This window comes from Macrobrachium rosenbergii, chromosome 1 (genome assembly GCF_040412425.1).
Source record: "Macrobrachium rosenbergii isolate ZJJX-2024 chromosome 1, ASM4041242v1, whole genome shotgun sequence".
NCBI classification, from domain to species: Eukaryota; Metazoa; Arthropoda; class Malacostraca; order Decapoda; family Palaemonidae; genus Macrobrachium; species Macrobrachium rosenbergii.
The window spans coordinates 21,521,950-21,545,384 of record NC_089741.1 but is presented as its reverse complement, the minus strand read 5'-3'; the positions used below and the strand labels follow the sequence as shown (position 1 = coordinate 21,545,384).

Below are 23,435 nucleotides of genomic sequence, written 5' to 3'. Positions count from 1 at the left end.
ATGGAACAATTTCATTGCTTAGAAGTATACAAGAGAAATGTTTTATTTTACATTATTTTACAAATCTTCTTTGCAACATTGCTGTAGAACAAAGCTTGTGACATTCATGCATGAAAGATTGACTAAGTACTAATTATGACCAGTTTTCAACTGGGCCTTATGAACTAAAGTATCAAAATAAAAGGGTTTGTGAAGTGTTAAATCGACTAATTGTAGGCATTGTAAATGCTTTAAAAATTTTGTGGTGTTATGCAAAATGTTCAAAGCACACTTGTGTCTTATCACAATTAACAACATTTTCCAAATTTACAGATGGCAGTTGAAGACACCAGTGAAAAGCTCTTCAAATTTGAAAATGTTTTTGACGAAAGAACTTCACAAGAAGAAGTGTACAAGATGGCTGTTGCTCCATTGGTGTCTGAGGTAGCTGAAGGACACAGAGCAACTGTTCTGGCATATGGACAGACTGGGTCTGGAAAAACATATACAATGGGTACTGATCCCTGTACTGCAAAGGTAACATTTGTTTGATTGTTGTTACAATGGTGGTTCATACTTTATTTCTTGAACTTGGAATGTGAGCTAAATCATAGATTAGTCTTTTGTGCTTTTCCAGGTGATGGCAATTACTGTTGCGTTCAGTGTGTAAGTACTGTACTGTACAGTGCTTTTCATGCATTGAACATGGAATACTGTATCATATAAAACGAAAGAAGTAATCAAACCATTTTGTCTAGACAGTTTTTAAAGGATTTTGTTTTTATTTAGTTATAACAGTGTTAATTAACTAGCATCAGTTAAACCCTTAATTTATAGCGATTGGCAAAATGATTGCACAAATATACCCCCACAAAACAAACTAAAACAAATTAAGAACGAAGTTAAAAAGTGGCATTCTTCTACCCAAAAGCAAAGAATCAATGAGGTTATTTTAACAAGACTCAGAATAGGACACTCCAGACTCACACATGGTCATCTGATGTCAACTCCGCACACAAACCCAATAACTTGTGAAAGATGTAACATCCCAGTAACAATCAAACACATCTTGATTGACTGTCCCAGATGGCATCATGAAAGAAAGACTTATTTACAAAATAAATCAATAAAGGATATTCTAGCAGAAGGTAATAACTTTTCAATTAATAATATCATTCTCTTCTTAAACAAAATTAAATTGATAAGTAAAATATAATCTCCCTTTTTTTTTTTTTTTCTCTCTAATTCCCCCCCTTTTTTTATTATTTATTTATTTAGTTAACTACTTAATTTTTTATGTACTCTTTTCCCAGCCCGAGAAGAACCCTAAAAGAGTTCAGAGGTCTGGTTAAACAAATCATTTATAACTAACTAACTAACTAACTCCATTGCCATATATAGTATAAATAGAAGTGGTACCTAGTAGGACTGTATGTAATACTTTTTTCATTGTTAATTATTACTAAGAAAGTACTACTGCTGTCTTCTAGGTTTTGCAATTCAGTGGCATAGATCTCTGTTTATCTAATGTTCTCAACACAGCTAATATGATTATGCAATTGGAGAAAATCAGGGCTTTTTCATTAAGGCATTTTTTATATTTTATTCTATTTTGCTATTCTGTTCGTGGAAAGTAAAATAGAGACTAGACTAAGCATTGATTATATGTTGCCCTTCTTTAGAGCATACCAGGTGTTCAGTTCTTTTGTGTAATTTGTAAGTTAGGAATTATTAAAAATGTAGTATTCAATTCAAATATATTTTTTCCAGGAGGATGAAGGCATTCTTCAGAGAGCAATGTTTGAACTTCTTGGTACAGAAGTGATGGATCAAAACCGCCCCCCTGGAAAACGAAGACATTTGACGCTATCATTCCTAGAAGTTTATAATGAGGTAATTTATGATCTTCTGACACCAACAAGGAATCATCTTGACATTAAAGCAGGTTATGGAGGAGGTAAGAATAATTTTTTGTTGTAATTACTGTATATTTATTAATCTAGTTTATGTCAGATATAATACTGTAGAAATAAGAAAACACCAAAATGAAAAACCATAGGAGTTATGGTGTAATCAAATATATGGGAAAATAACCATATCTTAATCTATACAGCAATAGCAAAACTAGAGATACCTTGATTAAGCTGGAGAGAATGTCATATGCATTGTGTATTGTATGCAGTTTTTAAGTTTTAAAGTGATAAAGGAAATCTGTGTGGCAAAGCTTTGGTCATGTTTAACAGAATTGTCATCGAGAAACTTGGCTGACTGTATGGTTAGAAGCAAATTTTTTATCTATGAAATTTTCCAACTTGCATATTATCAGTAATATGTGACTGACACTTGACAGCACCCATCTGCACAAAAGTGTCATTAAGTTGCTTGTAACTACATAGTAATGGTTTTGTAGGTAATGTACACTCCTGTGTTATAGCCTACTTTACTGTAAGTGTTTACAATTTTTCATATGTGATAATCTGCAAGAGTGGTAGGGAGAATAACTTGAATTATTACAGAAATTATAAGGAAAATCTTTTGTTTATGTAATTATGGCCAAAATTTAATTTCACATAACCACCGTTACTAATAGCCTATCTCTGATGGAATCCAAACCTAAGCCTTGTCTCACCTAGGATGTTCAGTGTAGCTTTTGTAAGAGTAGTGGTAGAAAACTGACTCATGATGATGTTTGTTTTTTTTTTTTATTTAGGTGAAAGAATGAGTTTTTTCTTTTTCTCAGTACAGTCACACCTTGGTTGATAGACTTAATCCACTCCAGAAGGCTGTTCTTTAATGGAGCAGATTTTTACCAGGGGAAATAATGAAAGCATTCTAATTGATCTAAATAGCCTCGCATGCAGAAATGATCTCTTCCCCTAAAAAAAAAGGTAAATAGGTGATATAAATGCAATTTTGTTCTCACTTTAACTGTAATTGGGAGAGTTGATTGCATGTGGTAGGTGGTGAGAAAGATAGAGAGGAGGAGAAATGTTATTGTGTGGAAGGGGAGTCCCCTTCCATGAAAAGGACAGGCAGTTGTGCTTCTGGGATGTCTCTTTTTACTGCTTTCTTCTTGAGATTCACTCTGTTTCTCACCGGAAACCTGTCCAACAATGCTTGTTTTTGCTTGCATTTTAAGATGTTTTAAAAATGAGTGATAGCTTTGTCATTCAGCAGGTTAATAACAGTTTGTTACAGCTTTGTCAGGGTGATTTTTTCAGCAAAGGTTAGCACTTCATCCCAATTTGCACGCTTATCTTTAATGACTAGGGACATTCATCCTTTTCTCCTCCTCCTCCTCTGAAGGCAATTCCTCAGCTGTTGTCTGTTGCTGCTCCCTCTGAAAGTCCTGCAGACTTCTGTAGTTAGTTTTGCTTTGTGCTCCTTACCTATCTCCTCCACATCATCATCACTTGACCTCCAAGTGCATGGACTTGCCCAGGGATAGAATATCCTCCACAACAGGCTCAGACCTGCTGGCATCTGTACAGTACAGTTATTTGCACTACAATAACAAATAACACACACAGACACTGAGACAGTTTAACACTGATGTGCACTGAGTGAGACCCTTTTGTAGACTGAACCCTTCCCTCTTTTTTTAGCTGGGAACTGCCAACTTGTGACATGCTTAATCCCATCCATGTTTTAGCTGTCTTTGTCTGTCCGTAGACCGAGGAAAGTCCATTAAGGGAATGGATTTCTCCTCTGATAAAACCTCCTTCAACCAAGTTGTCCATAAATTGAGATGCCTGTTAACCAAGGTATGACTGTATTAAGATATGTTAAACATTTTACTTTTTACATCTCCAAAATGTTTTTGAAACTTAGATACAACAGTTTACAAGACGAGAAAGACCTAAGAGTTCCTTAAAAAAATTTTCAGCTGTTACCCCAGTTGGAATGGTTGAAGAAGAGATCACCAGTGTAGAAGAAGGGCTAAAGCTTTTGGAACGTGGTAGCCATCATCGCAGCGTTGCCAGCACTGCTCTTAATCAGCATTCATCAAGATCACATGCATTAATTTATATCACAGTTCAGGTAGTCTGCATTTTAATTATGTGGCATTCATTCCACTTTGATACTGAAGCATCTATGTAAAAGTAACTCTGCATATTTTCCAGATGCTTGCACAGTTTCTACTTTTTGATCTGTTGTGTAGAAGCTGTGTAAATTTTTTACTTTGCATATCAACTTTTAAGATGCCAAGGAAATTGTGACTGTCATAAATTGTACTTTTTATGGTTAGCTTTTAAGAAAAATTGTACATAATATTTTGAAAAATTTTACTAAAGTTTTGAATTACATTCTTCAGAACTGTGGCAGAAGTGGATGTTTGATATTAGTTGACTTAGCTGGGGCTGAAAGTGCTGGACGAGCTCAGACATCAGGACAGCAGTTCAGGGAAGGTATCCACATAAACAAAGGTCTATTGACACTTGGAAAAGTTCTGGTAGCGCTTTCCAATCCAGCCCCAGTCTATGTGCCTTACAGGTATGATCTAATTTGCCAACAAGTGTTTTCATATATGTATCTTACCAACTAATTACACAGCTATACTTTCTACTCGATTGGCAGTTAAAGATTTGAAGTTTCTTGTAGCGATTCATTTGTTTTAAGTGTAGGTAACTACCCCGCCCTCTGTCGGGGAACAATAGGTACAACAAAACAGATAAAATCACTTCTTTTCTGCCGGTGTTTGATGCAACATTGAATGTTTTGATGGTTGGGTTTGAAGTTGTCTTCATTGCTTTTCCAAGGAATTGAAGTATTGTTGATTCTACAGGAAAAGTTCCATCCTTGTTGTCAGTCTTGCTGGAGGAAAAGCAAAAGCAGCCTTCCCTTGCTCCCTCTTAATAGAAAAAAAATCCTCTACTTCCTCGAGAGCCTTCCCAGCTTAGGAGAGAGAACCGTCTTCAGTGGGCGAGAGCTAGAGTCTGTCTGATTCCTCATCAGAAATGTAGAGGCAGGCGAAACCGGCGCAGCTGGCTGGAAGTTCGAGGGAAAAGATGCTAAAAAAGTTCTTAATCAAAGAATCATATGCAGTAGGAGTAGGCTCTTGGACGACCTCTTCCTCTTCAGAAGACACGGGAGACAAAGAAGCTTCTCAAGAAGGCTTATGCAAGGTTGGCGCTTTGTGCAGGAAGCCAAGCACATCATCCAATTGTTTCTTAACTGCAAAAGACGGATCTTCTAACACTAAGTCAGGCGAAGCAGAAGAATGTGGGTTCTCGGTTGGCGCCGAACGCTCAGTTGGCGCCGGGCACCTGGATGACACCGAGAGCTTACAAGATGCAGAGATTGAGACATTGACAAACCTAAAGAATTACTTAATAATGCCAGGGAACCAACATTAATAGTAGATAAATGGGACTGTAACTGTACAGACTCAAGTAGAGCAGGAAGTAAAATAGAAGAATTCATAGATTGAAACGACATGTGCTGCATAAATGATAACGAAATCAGCACATATTTTTCAAAAACACATGGAATATTTTCCTCGATCGACTTAACTATGCACAACAAACATAGCAGACACTTTGGATTGAAATACGGTTGATGACTTGCATACCAGAGATCATTTCCCAATATTAATTTACTACAAAATAATCCTGCCGACCATGTCCCTCAATATAACATTTATAAAGCTGATTGGGAGTGTTATGAATTTCACACTGGGAATACCCCACCATTTGAATATTTAAAAGACCAGAATGAAACTAATAAGTTTCTTTTTGATTTCATTAAAAATGCTGCTGAGACAGCAATACCAAAATCAAAATCCCATCTAACAAAACACAAAGTTCCATGGCGGTCCGAAAAGCTAACAGAATTAATAAGTATAAAACATTCAGTAGGAAGACAATTAGATAATTTGAATAGAAAGTTCAATAAGATAAATTAAAAATTACCAATATAAGAAGGAGCTTTACAGAAAATGACTGTATTATTACTAGAAATTTATACATTAAAACCTCTATACAACATAATATCTGCAAAATTTAAAAAGGAAGTAATTCAAGGAAGAATAATTTCATGGAGGAAATACGTATCAGATCTCTCTAATAATACTTCCATACAAAAAATATGGGAAAAATTCAGGAAAATAAAAGATACCCATGTGAAACCACCTAGACATGCCATATTAAAAGATGGGAAAAGAATGCTAGATCCAAAAGAAGTGAGTAATATAATAGGAGAAAGCTTGGCAAATGTAAGTAGTGATAAAAATTTAGATGAACACTTCTGCACAAAGAAAAGTAATAGAGAATTAATAACAGTAAATTTTGAAACAATGGAAGATATATATTATAATAGAAAATTTAATATGGGAGAGTTGGAATGTGCTCTCTCAAACAGCAATAAATCTGCTCCTGGAGGTAACAGTATATGTTTTGAGATGATCTGCCACTTAGCATCTTTAGCAAGTCATACTTATTACAGTTTTATAATCATTTATGGCTTTGAAATTTATTTCCAGACGAATGGTGTAAAGCTATAATAATTCCTATCCGCAAACCTGTAAAGGATCCCAGTAATGTAAATAATTGCAGAACAATTTCTTTAACAAGCTGCTTAAGCAAATTGTTAGAGAAAATGATAAATGCTCGACTAACATGGCACATTTGAGAAAATAAAATTTTGACTCCCACTCAGTTTGGGTCACAGTGTGACAGATCTATATGAAATTCTCTCTCTAACTTAGAAGACCATATACGTAGAGGTTTTGAATGAAAACAAATTACTGTAGCTGGCTTTTTTGATATTGAAAAAGCATACGATACCACATGGAGGTATGCTGTATTAAAAAGCTTACAGAACAACAACTTCTGTGGACATTTACTAAGGTTTATCCAAAACGTTTTGACAAATCAAAGTTTTCAGGGAGAATTGATGATGTTCTGTCCAGAACATTTCCACTTGAAAATGGTGTTCCACAGGGAAGCGTCCTTAGTGGCACACTGTTTACTTTAGCAAGTAATGATATCATTAATAATCTACCTATTGGAATTAAAAGTAACCTGTATATGGATGATTTTGCCATATATTATTCAGCATCTCTAAGAAAACATGCAGAACTCATCTTTAATAAAAGCATAATAAAAATAGATGAATGGGCCTCATCTGTAGGCTTTAAATTTTCCATAGACAAAACTCAAGCAGGCATGTTTTATAAAAATGAAAAGTGAAAAAATGTGAAGAAATAGATTTAAAAATCAGAAACCATAGTATACTAATTGGCCAAACTGCAAAATTTTTGGGATTAATATTCGATACTCACTTGAACTGGAAAGCCCACATAACATATGTAAAATCAAAATGTACAAGAGCATTAAACCTAATTAAAAAAACTATTGGACACTTCTTGGGGAGCTGATAGACATACCCTTACAGTGCTGTCTATCATTGATTATGGAAACGAAGTATATGGCTCAGCATCGGACGCAGCGCTGAAAATGTTAGACCCTGTTCACAATGAAGGCCTTAGAAAAAAAAGTATACCTTAGTTTAACCAGACCACTGAGCTGATTAACAACTCTCCTAGGGCTGGCCCGAAGGATTAGACTTATTTTACGTGGCTAAGAACCAATTGGTTGCCTAGCAACAGGACCTACAAATATGCTCAGGAGTCGTCAGAGCATCACCAACGTCATCTCTCCATAGAGAGCTAGAAACAATGAAAAGTGCTCTAAGAATTCAGACAACCAATTCTCCAACCAAAAAATTATTTGAATTAAGAGATGTATTTATAAATACTGTAACCATCTCCACCTTTCCCAAATAGAGCTGGAAGATTGTTTGAGTCGTTGAATATAAATATACAAGTGCCTTTAATAGTAAAATCACCTCCTCCTTAGACAATGAAGAAAATGAGAATTTGTACACACCTGAATTATTTATCAAAAAGTTACTCACATACACCAGAACACCATAGACAACATACAGTAGAGCCTATAAGCCAAAAAGGTCCACATTGCGCAATATATACAGATGGATCTAAATCAGAGCATGGAGTGGGATATGCTGCAGTGTCCCAAGAAAAAACTTATCAGTTCTCTCTTCCTAATAATGCTTCAGTATTCACAGCAGAATTGTGTGCAATTGCATCAGCTATAAAAATAATTAAAGAAAGATCATTCAATAATTTGATGATTTTTAGTGACATGAGAAGTGCCATAGAAGCTATTCAGAGTTACAAATAAAAAAATAATATTGTACAACAAATTAAGTTATCTCTCTTAGAAATATGCTTTAATGTAGGGATCAAAAGAAATGAAGAGGCAGGTAAAGCAGCTAAAGAAGCAACCCACATGACAAGCTCAAATGTGAATATCTCTGTTACTGATTATGTAAAACACATAAATATGGGTATCATAAATAAATGGAAATTATATGGAATGAAGAACATGAAAATGATAAATTAAAACAAAACCTAATGTTAAAAAATGAAGTTCATCATGTCTGAGAGAGAGAGACATGCACAAGTAATTCTGACACGTCTCAGAATAGGCCATACTTGTCTGACACATGGACACTTAATGAGCAGCCCACGTGGCCCAGCTCCCGAGTGCTCAGAGTGCAAGGTCGATAATAATGGTCAGACATATGTTATGTGAGTGGCCAAAGTATGACAAACAGCAACTGTCAACTTTCGGAAATAAATTAGTTAAAGAAATTTTGCCAGAATCTTTTACATTTTCATTCGTTCCGATTTTTGTTGTTCATGAAGAACTGTGGTTTAATTAACCCCTTAAAAGACTTATTTTTTCAACATAATGTTTCAAAAAGAATCTAATTGTTTTATTGAATTAAATTAAAATATAACTTGTTTAGACTCTATTCTAATTTGATTTCAACAGAAAATTGTGATTATTTTATGTAAAATTGTAATTTTTAGAAACTCCACTTGAGACCTTTTTATGGCCAATAACGAGTTATCTCGTATAAATTATAATATTTTTATTCTATCACGAGATATCTCGTATGCTTCGTTTTAGTAATTTTGATAATAGGAATTGAATAAAAATCATATTGATGCTTGATAACTTTTTATTTTTCCACTTCATTTTGATAAAAGTATTTTTTCATTTCATTTGAATAAAAAAAAATTTTCACCATTAGAATAAACAAAATCATATATTTCTCTTCATTTGGGTAAAAAAAAAAAAAAAAAAAAAAAAAAAAATTCACTTCACATAAACCAGTGTATTTCCCAATCATTTTGTATGGTATGATTTGAAGCAGGGGTTATACACAGACTAACTTCACATATCTCACACATGTAGTGAGACTCTCGTCTGATCGGTTTTCCATTATTATCCCTTTTCTTAGAGCAAACAACACATTGCCTTGTAGGAAATTTCTTTTTGGGTGTAGGAGGAATGTCAATTGGAAAATGCCTTCCTGAATAGCGGGTAGGATTCGCTGAAATAGATGGTCTACCTGGTCTTGTTTGAGGGATTTCAGCATGATACTTCTTCAGAGTTGAATCAATTATTTCCAACCTGAATTTGAGAGATGAACAGCAATTTTCATTACTCATCTTGAAACACTGATATGCATTCCAAAGGGCTAGATCTAGATGATGGAAGAAAACTTTTTTGTAATATTTTTTTGTTCTTTTCCTGGGAACAGGATAATTTGCCAAGTTTTGATCCAACTTATCCACACCACCCATTGTGTGGTTATAGTCTACTACAACTTTGGGCTTCTTTTTCGTACCTCTCCTACTCGCAATTTCAACTTCATCACTATTGTGAACTGTGGAGAGTAGAACAACATCTTTTTTATCCTTCCATCTCATGGCCATAACTTTACCTCTACGATAAGCAGACATTTCCCCCTTCTTCAACTTTTCAGTTTTCAATGAAACTGGCAGGTCTTTTCGATTTATTCTAACAGTGCCATAGCAATCTGTTCTACATTTTACTAGAATATCCACTAACTCAGGACTGGTGTAATAATTGTCTATTGTAAGGCAATAGCCTTTATTCAAAAGAGGTTTCAGTAAAGTCATTACAACCTGTGAGGATTTAGGCAATTCATTGAAATCCTGGTCGAATTGTGTTCCTTTACCTACATAAATCAAAAAACTCCACACATATCCTGTACTCGCTTCACATAACATAAAGAACTTTATGCCGAATCTTGATCTCTTCAATGGGATATATTGTACCCATCCCAATCTTCCTTTATATAGCAAGAGACTCTCATCAATTGAAATATCTCTTTGTGGGGTGTAGACAGTTCTAAATTCATTTTCTAAGTGCACATAAATAGGATATATCTTATTCAGTTTGGGATTAGGATGCGAATTTGCATTGTATGCTTCATTATCAGAAAAATGCAGGTACTGCCTGATTTTCTTGTATCTTTTGAAAGACATAGTTTCAGCAAAAATTGGGGTTCTAAGAAGTGGATTTTTAGACCAATACAAGGATTCTTCAGGCTTCTTCACAATTCCTTTCAAAGTATTTAGTGCTAAGAAAACTCTGAGTTCAGGTGGAGTTACAGGATGCCACGTATTTGGGTCTGCATTGCATTGCTCAGCAAATCTATTGGTTTCAGTGCAAATAAGTTCAATCAGTTCATCATCAAAAAATACATGGAAAAAATCTAAAGGCGACATACTTTCAATATTCCCTGGGATATTGAGACCTGTTGTCCCTGTGAATGGAAATCGAGGGGGTGGAGGGGCAGTAGAATCTGCGATTCTCCTCCATTGTGTTTCATCCATTACTGTATCTGTATCTGTATTGGTATCGCTGTCATCGTCACTGGAATCATCCAAGCTTGAATCGTCGCCTTCTGAGCCAGAACTTTCAAGCTCTGTAAATGATTCCTCAGTATCACTGTTGTCATGGTAATTTGCCATAACTGGGCTAAAATAAAAAATAAATAAAAGGCTAGAATAATAAATAAATAGTCAAGATACTAACAAATTACTCGACAATATATCATATAAACAATCTAAAATAAAAAAAGAACAATGAAACTTACCTAAAACGTGAAAATGAAGAAATACAGAAGATTCTAAAAGTCACCACTGGAGAGCTAGTAAAATAGTGCGTACTCATCGTAAAAAAAGGAAAAAAAAATCCTTGGAAAAAATTATACTTGACGTATCACAAAATGGTCAAGAGACAAACAAACGACACGAAATCATCATAATAAGTCAATAATATAACATATAAACAGTCTTAGATGACAAATAAACAACCAAATTTACTTAGAACTGGCGAAAATACGATATAAAATACGTACAAACGAACGAACAACCTCTCAAGATCACCGGTTACTCTATATACCACAAAATACTCATGGGGTTAGCTAACAAGACACAACAGCAACACGATGAATCAATAATATAACATATAATCAGTCTAAGATGACAAATAATGCAACCAAACTTACCTAATTAGGCAAAAATACGCAAAAAACAAAAAAAACAAAGGTCAAAGATGGCAGCTGAAGTGCTACTAATGACGCGTCGTCTGCACGAAAAAATACAGAAAATTATCGTTGGTAACTCACGACTTCCAGCAGCAAATACCACTGCCAAACGTATGATATAGGACGAGATATCTCGGAGAAGCCTGCTGTAACAATACTGAGCCACGAGAAATCTCGTATTAGCCCAATATTCACGTTTAACTTTTCAACGAGATATCTCGTGGTAAGTACAAAATTTTTAGCACACTGATAACGATATATCTCGGGTTAATCTTGTAAGGGGTTAATAAAATATAAAAATAAGTAAATAATAACAGCACGAAAACCCTTATAGCATTTGTCGAATTTAATTTTTTTTTTTAAATATTACTTAACTTATTACACATTTTAATATACCTTTTTAGTGTGGAAGCATGAGTAAATGTATTTATTATGTGTATGCGTTACAATATGAGAACATGTGCCTATGTGCAGTTTTTAATCTCATTATAATTCGTTCATCATCGTACTGAATGACCTATTGGGCCCCATTGCTTGGCCTCAGGTCAAGACCTGCTATTTTCTTCTAATCCTTCGGGCCAGCCCTATGAGAGCTGAAAGTCAGCTCAGTGGTCTGGTTAAACTACTTTAATAGTACTACTTTGCTATAGGAGTCCTCAAGAAGAGGGAGCTGAGGTGTTCATTCACCACAAAAGGAGTTATGTTTGTCCAGAATTCTGTACTCCCCTTTGGACAGACATTTCTTGTCTCTGCAGTCAGCGGTAAAGGAGATTGCTACCGACTTACAGAAGAAGTCCAAGCAAGATCTTGTAGCTCAGTCAGCGAAGCGCCCCAAGAAACCTTCCGCTTCGTTCTCATCCAAGTCGGTATCTCCTTTACAGCAGCAGCTCTTTCAAGGAGGAAGACAGGGCTTCTCCAGGCCCCATTCCAAGGTCTGTCAAGAGTGCCTCTGGCAAACCCTCTTCCAGAGAGTGACTCTCCCATCCTTTGTGTGCCTGTAGAGACCAGATTCTCTCTCTTTTGGAAGAGGTGGAGTGCCAAAGGCACGGAACTTTGGACAGTCAAGTTTTTAAAAGAGTGTTGTAATATTACTTGATTCCTTTCAAAGAATACTTTCCTCTTATAACTTTGCCAATCACATTGATGGCATACTCAGAGGGCTCCGAGAAGTTTGTAGCTCTCAGGGAGGAAGTGTGAGCTCTCCTAAGAAAGAAAGCCATAGAAGTAGTGGAGGATCGTACTTCAAGAGGTTTTTAGAACCGCTCGTTCGTTGTCCCCAAGTCATTTGGGGGGTGGGGGGTGACCTGTCCTCGACATGAGGGCGTTAAACTTCTACATTAAAAAAAAAACAAAGTACAATATGGAGACAAATCAGTCAGTGTTATCCTCCATTCAGCAGGGCGACTGGATGATAACACTAGATATGCAAGATGCATATTTCCACATTCCAGTCCACCCGGAGTCCAAGAAATACCTGAGATTTATATTCAGGGGCAGAGTCTTCCAGTTTCGAGTGCTTTGCTTTGGTCTTTCCACTGCACCTCAGGTATTCACGCGAGTCCTATCTCCTCTTTCCGAAATGGCTTTATCTACTAGGTATAAACATTTGTCTATACCTGGATGACTGGCTCCTCCGCTCCCTGTCACAGGAGCAATGCACAAAGGATTTACACGTAACCCTTCTCCTTGCCAAGGAACTTGGACTTTTGATAAATCAGGAGAAGTCTCAACAAGTCCCTGCTCAGGAGATTCTCTATTTAGGGATGAAGATCAACTCTTAAGGTTTTGAGTTTTTCCCTCCCCCAAGAGGATTGAGTCCTGCCTAAGATAATTTCAAGATCTTTCTCTTCCAGTTTGCTCTGCGAATTGGTGGATGAGTTTGCTGGGAATCGTCTCATCCATCGACCATTTTGTGAAGCAATGAAGATTTCACATGAGGCCCCTCCAGTTTTTCCTAAGGGTGAGCTAGAACAGATGGGAGCAACCAGACACATTGATGTTTCCGATTACGGCAGAGATAAAGGAGGACCACTGGTGGTGGACGTCCAGAGACAGACTGTCAGAGGGAAAGTCTTTTCATCCTCTGAGCCCCGACCTCTCCTTTTATGCAGACGCCTCAGACCAAGGTTGGAGAGCACTTTTGGGCACCCTAGAAGCTTCTGGCACATGGTCCCCAGAGCAAAGGAAGTTGCATATCAACATCATGGAGTTGTCAGCCATTCATTTGGGCTTGAAGTGCTTTATGGAAGTAGTCACAGACAGAATCATGGTGATTCATTCGGTCAACACCACAGCTCTCTCATATATCAGGAAACAGGGTGGAACTCACTTGTTCCCCCTGTGCTAGGCGGTGAGAGAGCTGCTCATTTAAGCTGACCAGAATGAGGTCAGGAACATCACGAGATTCATCCAATGGAGGATGAATGTCCTGGCGGACAAACTAACTTGACAAGGCCAAGTCCTCTTGACAGAATGGACCCTGAATTCGACAGTCTGTGACAACCTCCGGAAATTGTGGGGCAGACCAGCAGTGGATCTGTTCGCTACATTGAGGAATTACTGCCTTCCTCTATTTTGTTCACCAGTTCCGGACCCACAGGCATGGGCGACGGATCAAACCTTGGACCTTTACACCTTTCCCCCTTTCAACATGGTGAGAGCAGTTATCAACAAGTTCCAGGCTCACAGCGGCGTATGAGTGACACTGATAGCTCCCATTTGGCCACTCAAAGAATGGTTCCAGGACCTTCCAAAGCTCTTCCCCACCTCTGGAAATTTCATCAAGGCCCAGTTCTTCACTGGGTGGCGGGTTCCGTTCTCAGCTACCACTCTGTTGGTCGCGAGTTTGAATCTCCGACCAGCCAGTGAAGAACAAGAGGAATTTGTTTCTGGTGATAGAAATTAATTTCTCGCTATAATGTGGTTCGGATTCCACAATAAGCTGTAGGTCCCGTTGCTAGGTAACCAATTGGTTCTTAGCCACGTAAAAATAAATCTAATCCTTCGGGCCAGCCCTAGGAGAGCTGTTAATCAGCTCAGTGGTCTGGTTAAACAAAGATGTACTTAACTTTATCAAGGCCCATCCTCTCTAGCTCTGGCAGGATTCAGACTATCCGGAGACTTGTCAGAGCGAAGGGATTTTCAAAACAAGTTGTGGAAGCTATTGCCAGATGTAGACGGCAGTCTACCAGCAGTCTGCCAGGCCAAGTGGGCTATCTTTCGCAAGTGGTGCAGCGACAATAATGTCTTGTCTGCTGAGACCACTGTAGCTCAGATAAAGGACTTCTTTATCTTAAGGAACAATAAGAGGCTCTCTTCATTGACTATTAGAGGCTACAGATCAATGTTGGGGTCAGTTTTTAAGCATAGGGGAATAGACTTAGGTTCTAATCAAGACCTTAGTGATCTGTTTCATGGAGCGTAGATGTGGTGCTGAAGTGGTTGATGGGCCCTGTGTATGAACCTCTCCATTTTGTTTCTCTTAAGAATTTATTATATTAAACTTTTTCTAGTCAAAGTTTTTTTACCATTTCGGTCGAGTCAAAGTTGACGAAGGTTGAAATTTTTTGTAGTCGACGTACGGTACGTCCACTTGGCACCCGACAGACAATTTTAGTCAACGTATGATACGTCCAGTCGGCATTTAAGGGTTAAAGAAATAATTCTTCCGGGGTTACAAGTCAGTACATAAATTAAGAAATAACTGGCACTTGGTCATTTTTGTCAGCATTTATCGGTTAAATGTAATTGAAGATGATTTGAATTTTTGAGTTGCTACTTTATTTGCTGTTATATAAGTTGACTCTTGAAATTCTTATTAGTAACTTAAGTTTAAGCCTGTATTTGCTAGCTTAACCCTTAAACGCTTACTGGACGTATCATACGTCGACTAAAATTGTCTGTTGGGTGCCAAGTGGACGTACCGTACGTCGACTACAAAAAATTTCAACCTTCGGTCAACTTTGACTCGACCGAAATGGTCGAAAAACGCAATTGTAAGCTAAAACTCTTACACTCTAGTAATATTCAATCATGTACCTTCATTTTGCAACAAATTGGAAGTCTCTAGCACAATATTTCGATTTATGGTGAATTTTTGAAAAAACTTTTTCCTTACGTCTGCGCCAGAAATTCTTTCATCACGTTGTCGTAATGTTTGCACCGTTTTATATTAGTCGTTACATAAAGTTTTATATGTTGAAATGTGCGTAATTTCATGTAGAATACAACAGAAAATGACTCATGGTTGTAGCTTTTATCAGTTTTGAAATATTTTCATATAAATCACGATAACTGCCAAAATTTCAACCTTCGGTCAACTTTAACTTGACCGAAATGGTAAAAAAATGCAATTATAAGCTAAAACTCTTACATTCTAGTAATATTCAATCATGTACCTTCATTTTGCAACAAACTGGAAGTCTCTAGCACAATATTTCGATTTATGGTGAATTTCTGAATAAAAAAACTTGTACCTTACGTCTGCGCGCGGTAACTCTGCCGAACATCTCAGAAATTCTTTCGTCACGTTGCCGTAATGTTTGCATCGTTTTACATTATTCGTTACATAAACTTTTATATATGAAAATGTGTGCAATTTCATGTAGAATACAACAGAAAATAGCTCATGGTTGTAGCTTTTATCAGTTTTGAAATATTTTCACATAAATCACGATAACTGCCAAAATTTCAACCTTCAGTCAACTTGAACTCGACCAAAATGATCGAAAAACGCAATTGTAAGCTAAAACTCTTACATTCTAGTAATATTCAATCATTTACCTTCATTTTGCAATAAATTGGAAGTCTCTAGCACAATATTTCGATTTATGGTGAATTTTTGAAAAAACATTTTCCTTACGTCTCTTGTGTAACTCGGCCGAACATCTCAGAAATTCTTTCGTCATGTTGTCGTGATGTTTGCACCGTTTTATATTAGTCGTTACATAAACTTTTATATATGAAAATGTGCACAATTTCATGTACAATACAACAGAAAATAACTCATGGTTGTAGCTTTTATCAGTTCTGAAATATTTTCATATAAATCACGATAAATAGAAAAAATTAGACTTTCGGTCAACTTTAACTCGACCGAAATGGTCGAAAACTGCAATTGTAAGCTAAAACACTTACAGTCTAGTAATATTCAATCAATTAGCTTCATTTTTCAACAAACGGGAAGTCTCTAGCACAATATTTCGATTTATGGTGAATTTTTGAAAAAAACATTTTTTTATGTCCGCGTTATTTAATTCATGCATCATTTTGTGATAATATTTTCTCTGTGTTGCTTTGATCGTTTTACAATTTGTTATATACCAAAATCATCGCAATTTAGTGTACAATACAACTAAAAAAAATTAACTCATTAGCTTTAACCGTTTTGCTCACAGTGCGGTTTGTATAAAATTATATATGAAAAATTTTTTTTGCGCTGTCATATATTTCAATATTTATATATGATAATGATATTTTTTTTCTATTTCTGATGGTTGCATACTAAACTTCAGGCAATGGCAAAAAAAGGACCCAAAAATGAACTCTTACTCTTAAAAACTAAGCGTGCTGTGATTTTTTGAAAAAAACTTTTTTTCCGCTTCGGCGCTAACTCCCGAACGCCGCCGTCATACAGGAGACATTTTTGTAAATAGAGGCTCGGCGTTTAAGGGTTAAGTAAGGGATCACCAAGTCCATCAAAGTGTCAGAAGTTTTATTGTATAATAATTACAAAGTGATTTTCTTACCTGTAGGTGCCATTCATAGGCTGCACAAAGAAAAATATGGAATGTAGGTTAGTGGGGTCCAGCAGTTCTGATAATGTGGCTCAAACAGATAGCTGAATGGTAATAAAACCCACAAAAATTCTGGTAATATCAAATAAATGGCAAAATTTCCCAAAAGAAACTTTCACAAACCCATAGGACAATAGATAGGCGTAAAAGAATAAATTTGTGATATGTTTGCTATTTGTCATATATGTAGATGACTTCTTGTAAACATGATCAGTAGCACCATGCTTTGTGGAGAATTGCTTCATAGATCTTGGAGGACTTGTAAATAATAGAACACAGATTTTGGTTCATAAACAAGTGTGTGTGTGAATTAATAATTTTAATGTGTGGTTCATGTGAGATAGTACTTTTATTCTGGGTAATTAATCAAGCTGCACAGGATTGTCTTCAAATTTTAGGTATAGAAAGTTAACCACTGACTAGTTTTTATTCAGAATTTCATCATCTACAGAATGAAAATTAAGAAGTGTTTAAAACTAAAAATGACTTGTAGCAGTACCAAGTCAGCATGACAAAAGTAATAGGCTTCCAATAGTAGTACAGTAAACCCCTCGTATTTGCGGGGGATGTGTACCGCACCGCCCTGCGAATAGCTAAAACCCGCAAATACTTAAGACCCCTCTAAAAATACTTGGAACTACCTATTTTGATAGTGTAAACACAAAAAACCTCTAAAAATGCTTATACTTGAGTATTTTAATAGTTTCATCACAAAAAGTGCATGTAGTCATGAAAATGATATGAAAATACAGTAATTAGTGAATATTTCTCAGTGAAAAATGCCGCGAATGGGTGAATTTTCTGTGAATAATGTGTTATACGTTCCACAGAGAAATCTGCGAATAGTGAGACTGTGAATACAGGGGATTTACTGTAGTAGGCATTATTCCTCTTCTGCTGTGTACCAGCAAATTTATCCTTTCATAGTTGACCCCAGTTTTTTAGATAATTTTCTTATGCTAAAAATATCATCTTACACAATTGTCTATATATTTTGGAAATGAAACTTACCTCTTATTATGACAGCTGTATTTCCTTCATCAGGCGGGAGGATGATAGTTTGTGAAATGTATAAAATTAACTGAAGCGTTTAGTTCTAATGGTCTGTGACCCATCCCTTTAGGCTGAACCGCTGGTTTGAGTGTGTGTTGTTTTCCGTTCATTTTTTCTAAGTAGTCAGCTTGCCAGAACGTATTAAAGAGTGTTGTTGATATTTTCAGTGCCAGTTTGGTTTGATATTAATTTGGTTTTGTCTGTTATTTAGGATGGACACTCGGGAAGATAAAGGCAAATGATAGGGTGTGTTAGGTAGGAGAGGGTATAATTTGCCTATGGTTTTTAGCCTATGATGGTCATGATCTGTGCATAAGGAGTAGGAGCAGGGATTATTCTTTCAATGACTGTTGCAGTCATTGTGCCAATATGCCAGGTGGTGTTATGAATGATTATTTGAAGTATAAAGAGAGGTGAGAAGCTGACAAAAATAGGAAAAGTTTGCCAAGGGACTCTTTTAAAGCTGGGATAGGAAGTTTTGAAGTTATAGATTTTCTAGTTTTCATGATCTGTCAGAGAATAGCTCTTCCCCCTGTTTTGGTGTACCTATAGTAATCCTTCTCCCTCCAGACATTTTTATTCACTACTTAAAGTTCCAGATATTGTGTAGCATATGAAGTTCAGGAAACTAGTTTCTGGTGTAGCAGTGCTAGGATTATGTTTAAAAGTTTTTAAATTTACCAGTCCAAATGAATCGTTCTTTTTCATGTTTCAAGTATTGTTTAGCATATGAAATTTGGGAAATTAGTTTCTGATGTAGTAATGTTAGGATTATGTTCAAAAGTTTTGAAGTTTACCAACCCAAATGAATTGTTCTTTTTCATGTTTCCACTGTACAGCGGAGGAAGAGACAACACCCTTCCTCCTTTTAGCCATACCTTAGCCACGACCCTGTGATGCTCCCCTCGCAGTTGAAGATACAGGGAAGCTGAGTATGTTGGGGAGAGGAAGTGGTGTGTGCCTAATGTCTCCTCCCTCTGGCCAACCTGATGTGTGTTGAGCACAGGTTGGTGCTTAACAGAATGAAGCTAGGCAAGGTGTAGGCAATTTAGTTGTAGATTAGCATGCTTGTTCTAGACCTAATGCTGTCTCTCCCAGGCCTTCCAGGTGGTTGCATACTCCTAGAGATCTCTATCTGGGGTGCTATTCCAGTTCTCCACGTACCTCTGTTCCCTGTTCGTTGATGTCTCCCTAGAAGGGTGCTGTTGTTGTTTTTTTTTTTTTTTTTTTTTTTTTTCAGGAACAGTGAAATAAAGTTAATTGAGAGGCTTGGAGCAAGAGCAGTGGTCAAGTTCAACAATCTTGGGAGTAAATTAAACAGTCACTACTTGACCTACAGATTTATTTAGTGCTAGTGTTATTTACAAAATTTACAGTCAGCCAAGGTTAACTCTGAATCCCTGCAGACAACACTTCACTGAACAAACCTGCATAACCAGTAGCTACCCTATCTAAGAACACAATCAATCATTTCCCTATTACTTAATGTATGATAGACATTGTACTTTGTTAACCTAAAGCATAATTTCTTTATTATAAGAATAGCCAAGACACTTCAGTAGGTTGTCTTGTCTCCCAACTTATAAGCTGACACTGCAAACTTGTCTTGAAAGAATTATGCCTACACCAATCTTACGGCAATGCCAATCAGTCCTATATCACAGGCGCACATGTCTAATCAAGCCTAACAAAAATTTCATTCCATTTTGGATGTGTGGTGAATTTAGGTTGCAAAGATTTTCAATTGTGTTGATGCAAGTGCTTACAAAGCTTTCATCAGTATTTGTTCAGGTGGCACTTGTATGACAGCCTAAATACATTCAGTCCACGAAATTTGAAGTACAAGCACCGCCTATAAGCTATTAACTATCCAACACGCCAACAGTTGTAGCTGTTAAAACACCTTAATAATTGACAACACTTGTGCTAATGTAGTCTGACAAGAACGACTTTATCTTTATTATAGGTACTGTTACCCGGGACAGCACACAAAGTTTTACCAACTGTTTATAGCACTGCACTGCATTTTTTCACAAACAATAGCTGACAGCCTATGTTTCTCTAAGCACTGCTGCTTTATTTGGGTGAAGTAGGCAGGCTCACTTGTACCAACAATTTTCTAGTAATCTCTCATTAGTTACTTATTGCACTTGTTAATTTTCTGCTTTAACTAAATGTGTTTTTAAAACAGTCCAGCATCTATCATCGTGGTGATCCCACTCGCCTCATCAGACCTGCAGGAGAAGGTTCCCATTAATCCTAACATATGGTAGAGCAATGGCACTAAATATATATAGCATATACCAATAACCAAAAAAAATTAACGATTAGACTTTCTTCAAATTGGCAAATATACGGCCACCACAGTGTTTTGATGGCTTCTTGAAGGTGCTCTTTTGGCATCAGACTCTTGTCTTCTCGATCTTCCAGATGTCCTGGGTCTGTCAGCCTATTCCTACATCATTTGTCTGATGTACTGGGTGTTTATTTGTGCTACAGGGATTGAGTGTAATTAGTCTGCTTGTCCTAGATTGCTGTCTCCTTTGGTGCTGCGGCATGCTAAGGTAACGGTGCCTTTCTCGACTCCCTTCCTTTGTGCCTTGAACTCCTGACAGGAATTGTAGGAGCATTCAGGGACAACATTTGTGATTGGAATCTTCTCGGACACTATTGATTCCTTCCCAGAAGAAGATAGCTATTTTTAGACAACATCACCTTACTTAAGCAATTAAGGAGGCAACAGTTTTTGTTCCTGATCATGATCCTCATTCTCACCTGGGCAGAAGAAAGGAATGTTTCACTTTTCTTAAATTTGTGCCAGGAAGAATGAACATTATGGCTGATCAGCTGAGCAGGAAAGATCAAATGTCATTGGAATGGCCATTCACCCACGAGTCTACAAGGATCTATGGGAGTTGTGGGCACTTCCCTTCTAGATCTCTTTGCTACAACATTCAACAGTCTTCCGCTGGTGTATTGCTCGCTGGTTCAGGATCTGCAAACTTGTGCAGTAGATGCAGTGCTGTTGAAGCGGCCATATCTAGACCTCTATGCTCCCCTCCCCCTTGGCTGATTCAAAGGGTTCTGTCAGATTTCCTACTAACTGTGAATTTACGCATGACTTTGGTGACTGCATGATGTGGTGGCCATGCAAGGAGTATCTTCTGATAGACTGCCTAAGACTCCTCCCACAAAGGAATGCATGAGGTTTCACCAATATCGTCTTGTGCTTCAGCGAACTGCGTGGAGATTTTCGAGCAAGGGGTTTTTCCAAGGAGTGCAGAAGATCCAACATTAATTCCAGAAGGCAGTTGATTAATGCACTGCACCAGAGACAATGGTCAATCTATAGTACTTGGTGCTATTTCAGGAGGATTTCCTCCATTCCTACCTTATAGATAACCTAATTAAGGTCTTTATTCATTTAACCTAATTAAGGTCTTTATTCATTTATATGCTGCACTAAAGGTTTGTTGGTTCTTGCCGTTAGCATCCATATTAAGTTAATCTGGTCTGGATATCTTTTCAGACCTGGACATTAAGAATGCCATCCATTCCTTTTAAATTGAGTTTCCTAAATCACTGATTAAACCTCTGGGCTGGAACTCAGATGTAGCGCTGAAGTATTTGAGTATGTCTTCGTTTGAACCCTTAAACTAAGCCTTCTTACAAGATTTGAAAATTAAGACTTGTCTTGACCTCAGTGAAAAGTCAGTGAACTCCAAGGAGCATTCCTTTCTTTTTTGCCCCTCTTCAGGGCATAGAATTAATTTAAGTCTCCGGCTCGTCCTTGTTTTTTTGACTTCCCCAGTCTGTCCTCCTTGGTGCCAGGTGGGGAAGAATCCTCCCTGTGTCCAGTCAGAGTGCTGATCAATGTATAAAGGACTAGAACCTCAGACACAATGTTAAAAACCTTTATATATAGTCCTAGGAACCAGTTTGACTTATGTCCAAAAATGCCATGGACTTACTAGTAAAGAACCTGGTAAAGGAAGCACATACCAGTCCAGACTAGTTTCATGAGATGAGAGCAGTGACAACTGCCTTCAATTTTCTTATAAACTTTTCTTTTGAGTGTTGTCAGTGTGGCCCAGTGAAGCTGAAGCTCTTATTTGCCTGGTGCTTTTTATGAGATCTAGAGATTCAGTATGAATTGTGCAGAGCACTTTCACCCCTTGTTACACCATGGGAAGTCACATCCTTATCAATTAGGGCAGCTATACTCTAGCCTCTCTTATTTATTTAGGAAATTGGTGAGTTTTTGGTGAGTATGAAGGTGCATATTTTGAGACAGGTAAAGCCCTTCTTTCATTTTCTATTGTTGCTCTGCTGGCATAAGCACAAGTCCCTTTGTCTCACTTTCATCACAGTGAGAGTGGTATGCCTTGCAAGGAGCCTCCAGCATCATTCAGTAGTTTTTGCTGCCTAATGAATTAGCCCCTGCTGGGTGACACTACCTGCAGATGGATTCTGATCATTAGGTAAGCAGCATCTTATTCCTGGAGGAATGTTGTTGTTTTCTTGGGGGTTGTTATTGTCCTTGTATCATTTTCCCACTTTTTTTAAATGTTGGAATCAGCTGGCATAATAGAGAGGTAAGATCCACTTCAAAAACAAATTTTTATTATAAAATAGCTCTTTCAAATACCTTTCTATTATGCATCACCCTCCAACCTCCCGACTCTTGTGCATGGAGAAAAAACTGAATGGAAAACAATAGACACTCAAACCAGCAGTTCACCCAAAAGGGAGTCATGTTAGTTGGTTCAGACTAAACAATCCTACTAAGTTTTTGGTTTTCACACTATTGTTCTCCTGTCTTACATGGGGAATACAGGTCTCGTAATAGAGAGGTAAGTATTTGAAAATAAAAAATAAACATTTGTTATAAATATTTTTGTTTCTGTGGAATTACCAAAGTAAAATACTATATAGAATGTCCTCTTCACAGAGAATCTGTACTTACAAGGCTTCTTAAGGAATCTCTTGGTGGAGAAAGCCATACAGCAATGATAGCTTGTGTTAATCCAGCAAATTACAACCTCCATGAGACGCTTAATACCTTGCGGTATGCTGAGCAGGCTCAGAATATCAAGACAAAACCTCAAGTACTCTCAACCATAAAGGTAAGCTTTCCTTCCAGTATTTTGTTTT

General features: G+C 37.0%; 1 protein-coding gene across 1 annotated transcript in view; it reads left to right on the top strand.

Moving 5' to 3' along the window:
- The first annotated feature begins 314 nt into the window (after positions 1-314).
- LOC136840429 (uncharacterized) overlaps positions 315-23,435 on the top strand; it is an 82,683-nt gene continuing 59,562 nt past the window's right edge. The window contains exons 1-5 of the mRNA XM_067107130.1: positions 315-516; positions 1,750-1,936; positions 3,866-4,020; positions 4,295-4,473; positions 23,233-23,407. Of these exons, the coding sequence (XP_066963231.1) occupies positions 397-516; positions 1,750-1,936; positions 3,866-4,020; positions 4,295-4,473; positions 23,233-23,407 (816 nt within the window). The 5' untranslated portion in view covers positions 315-396. The remainder of the gene's footprint in view (positions 517-1,749; positions 1,937-3,865; positions 4,021-4,294; positions 4,474-23,232; positions 23,408-23,435) is intronic.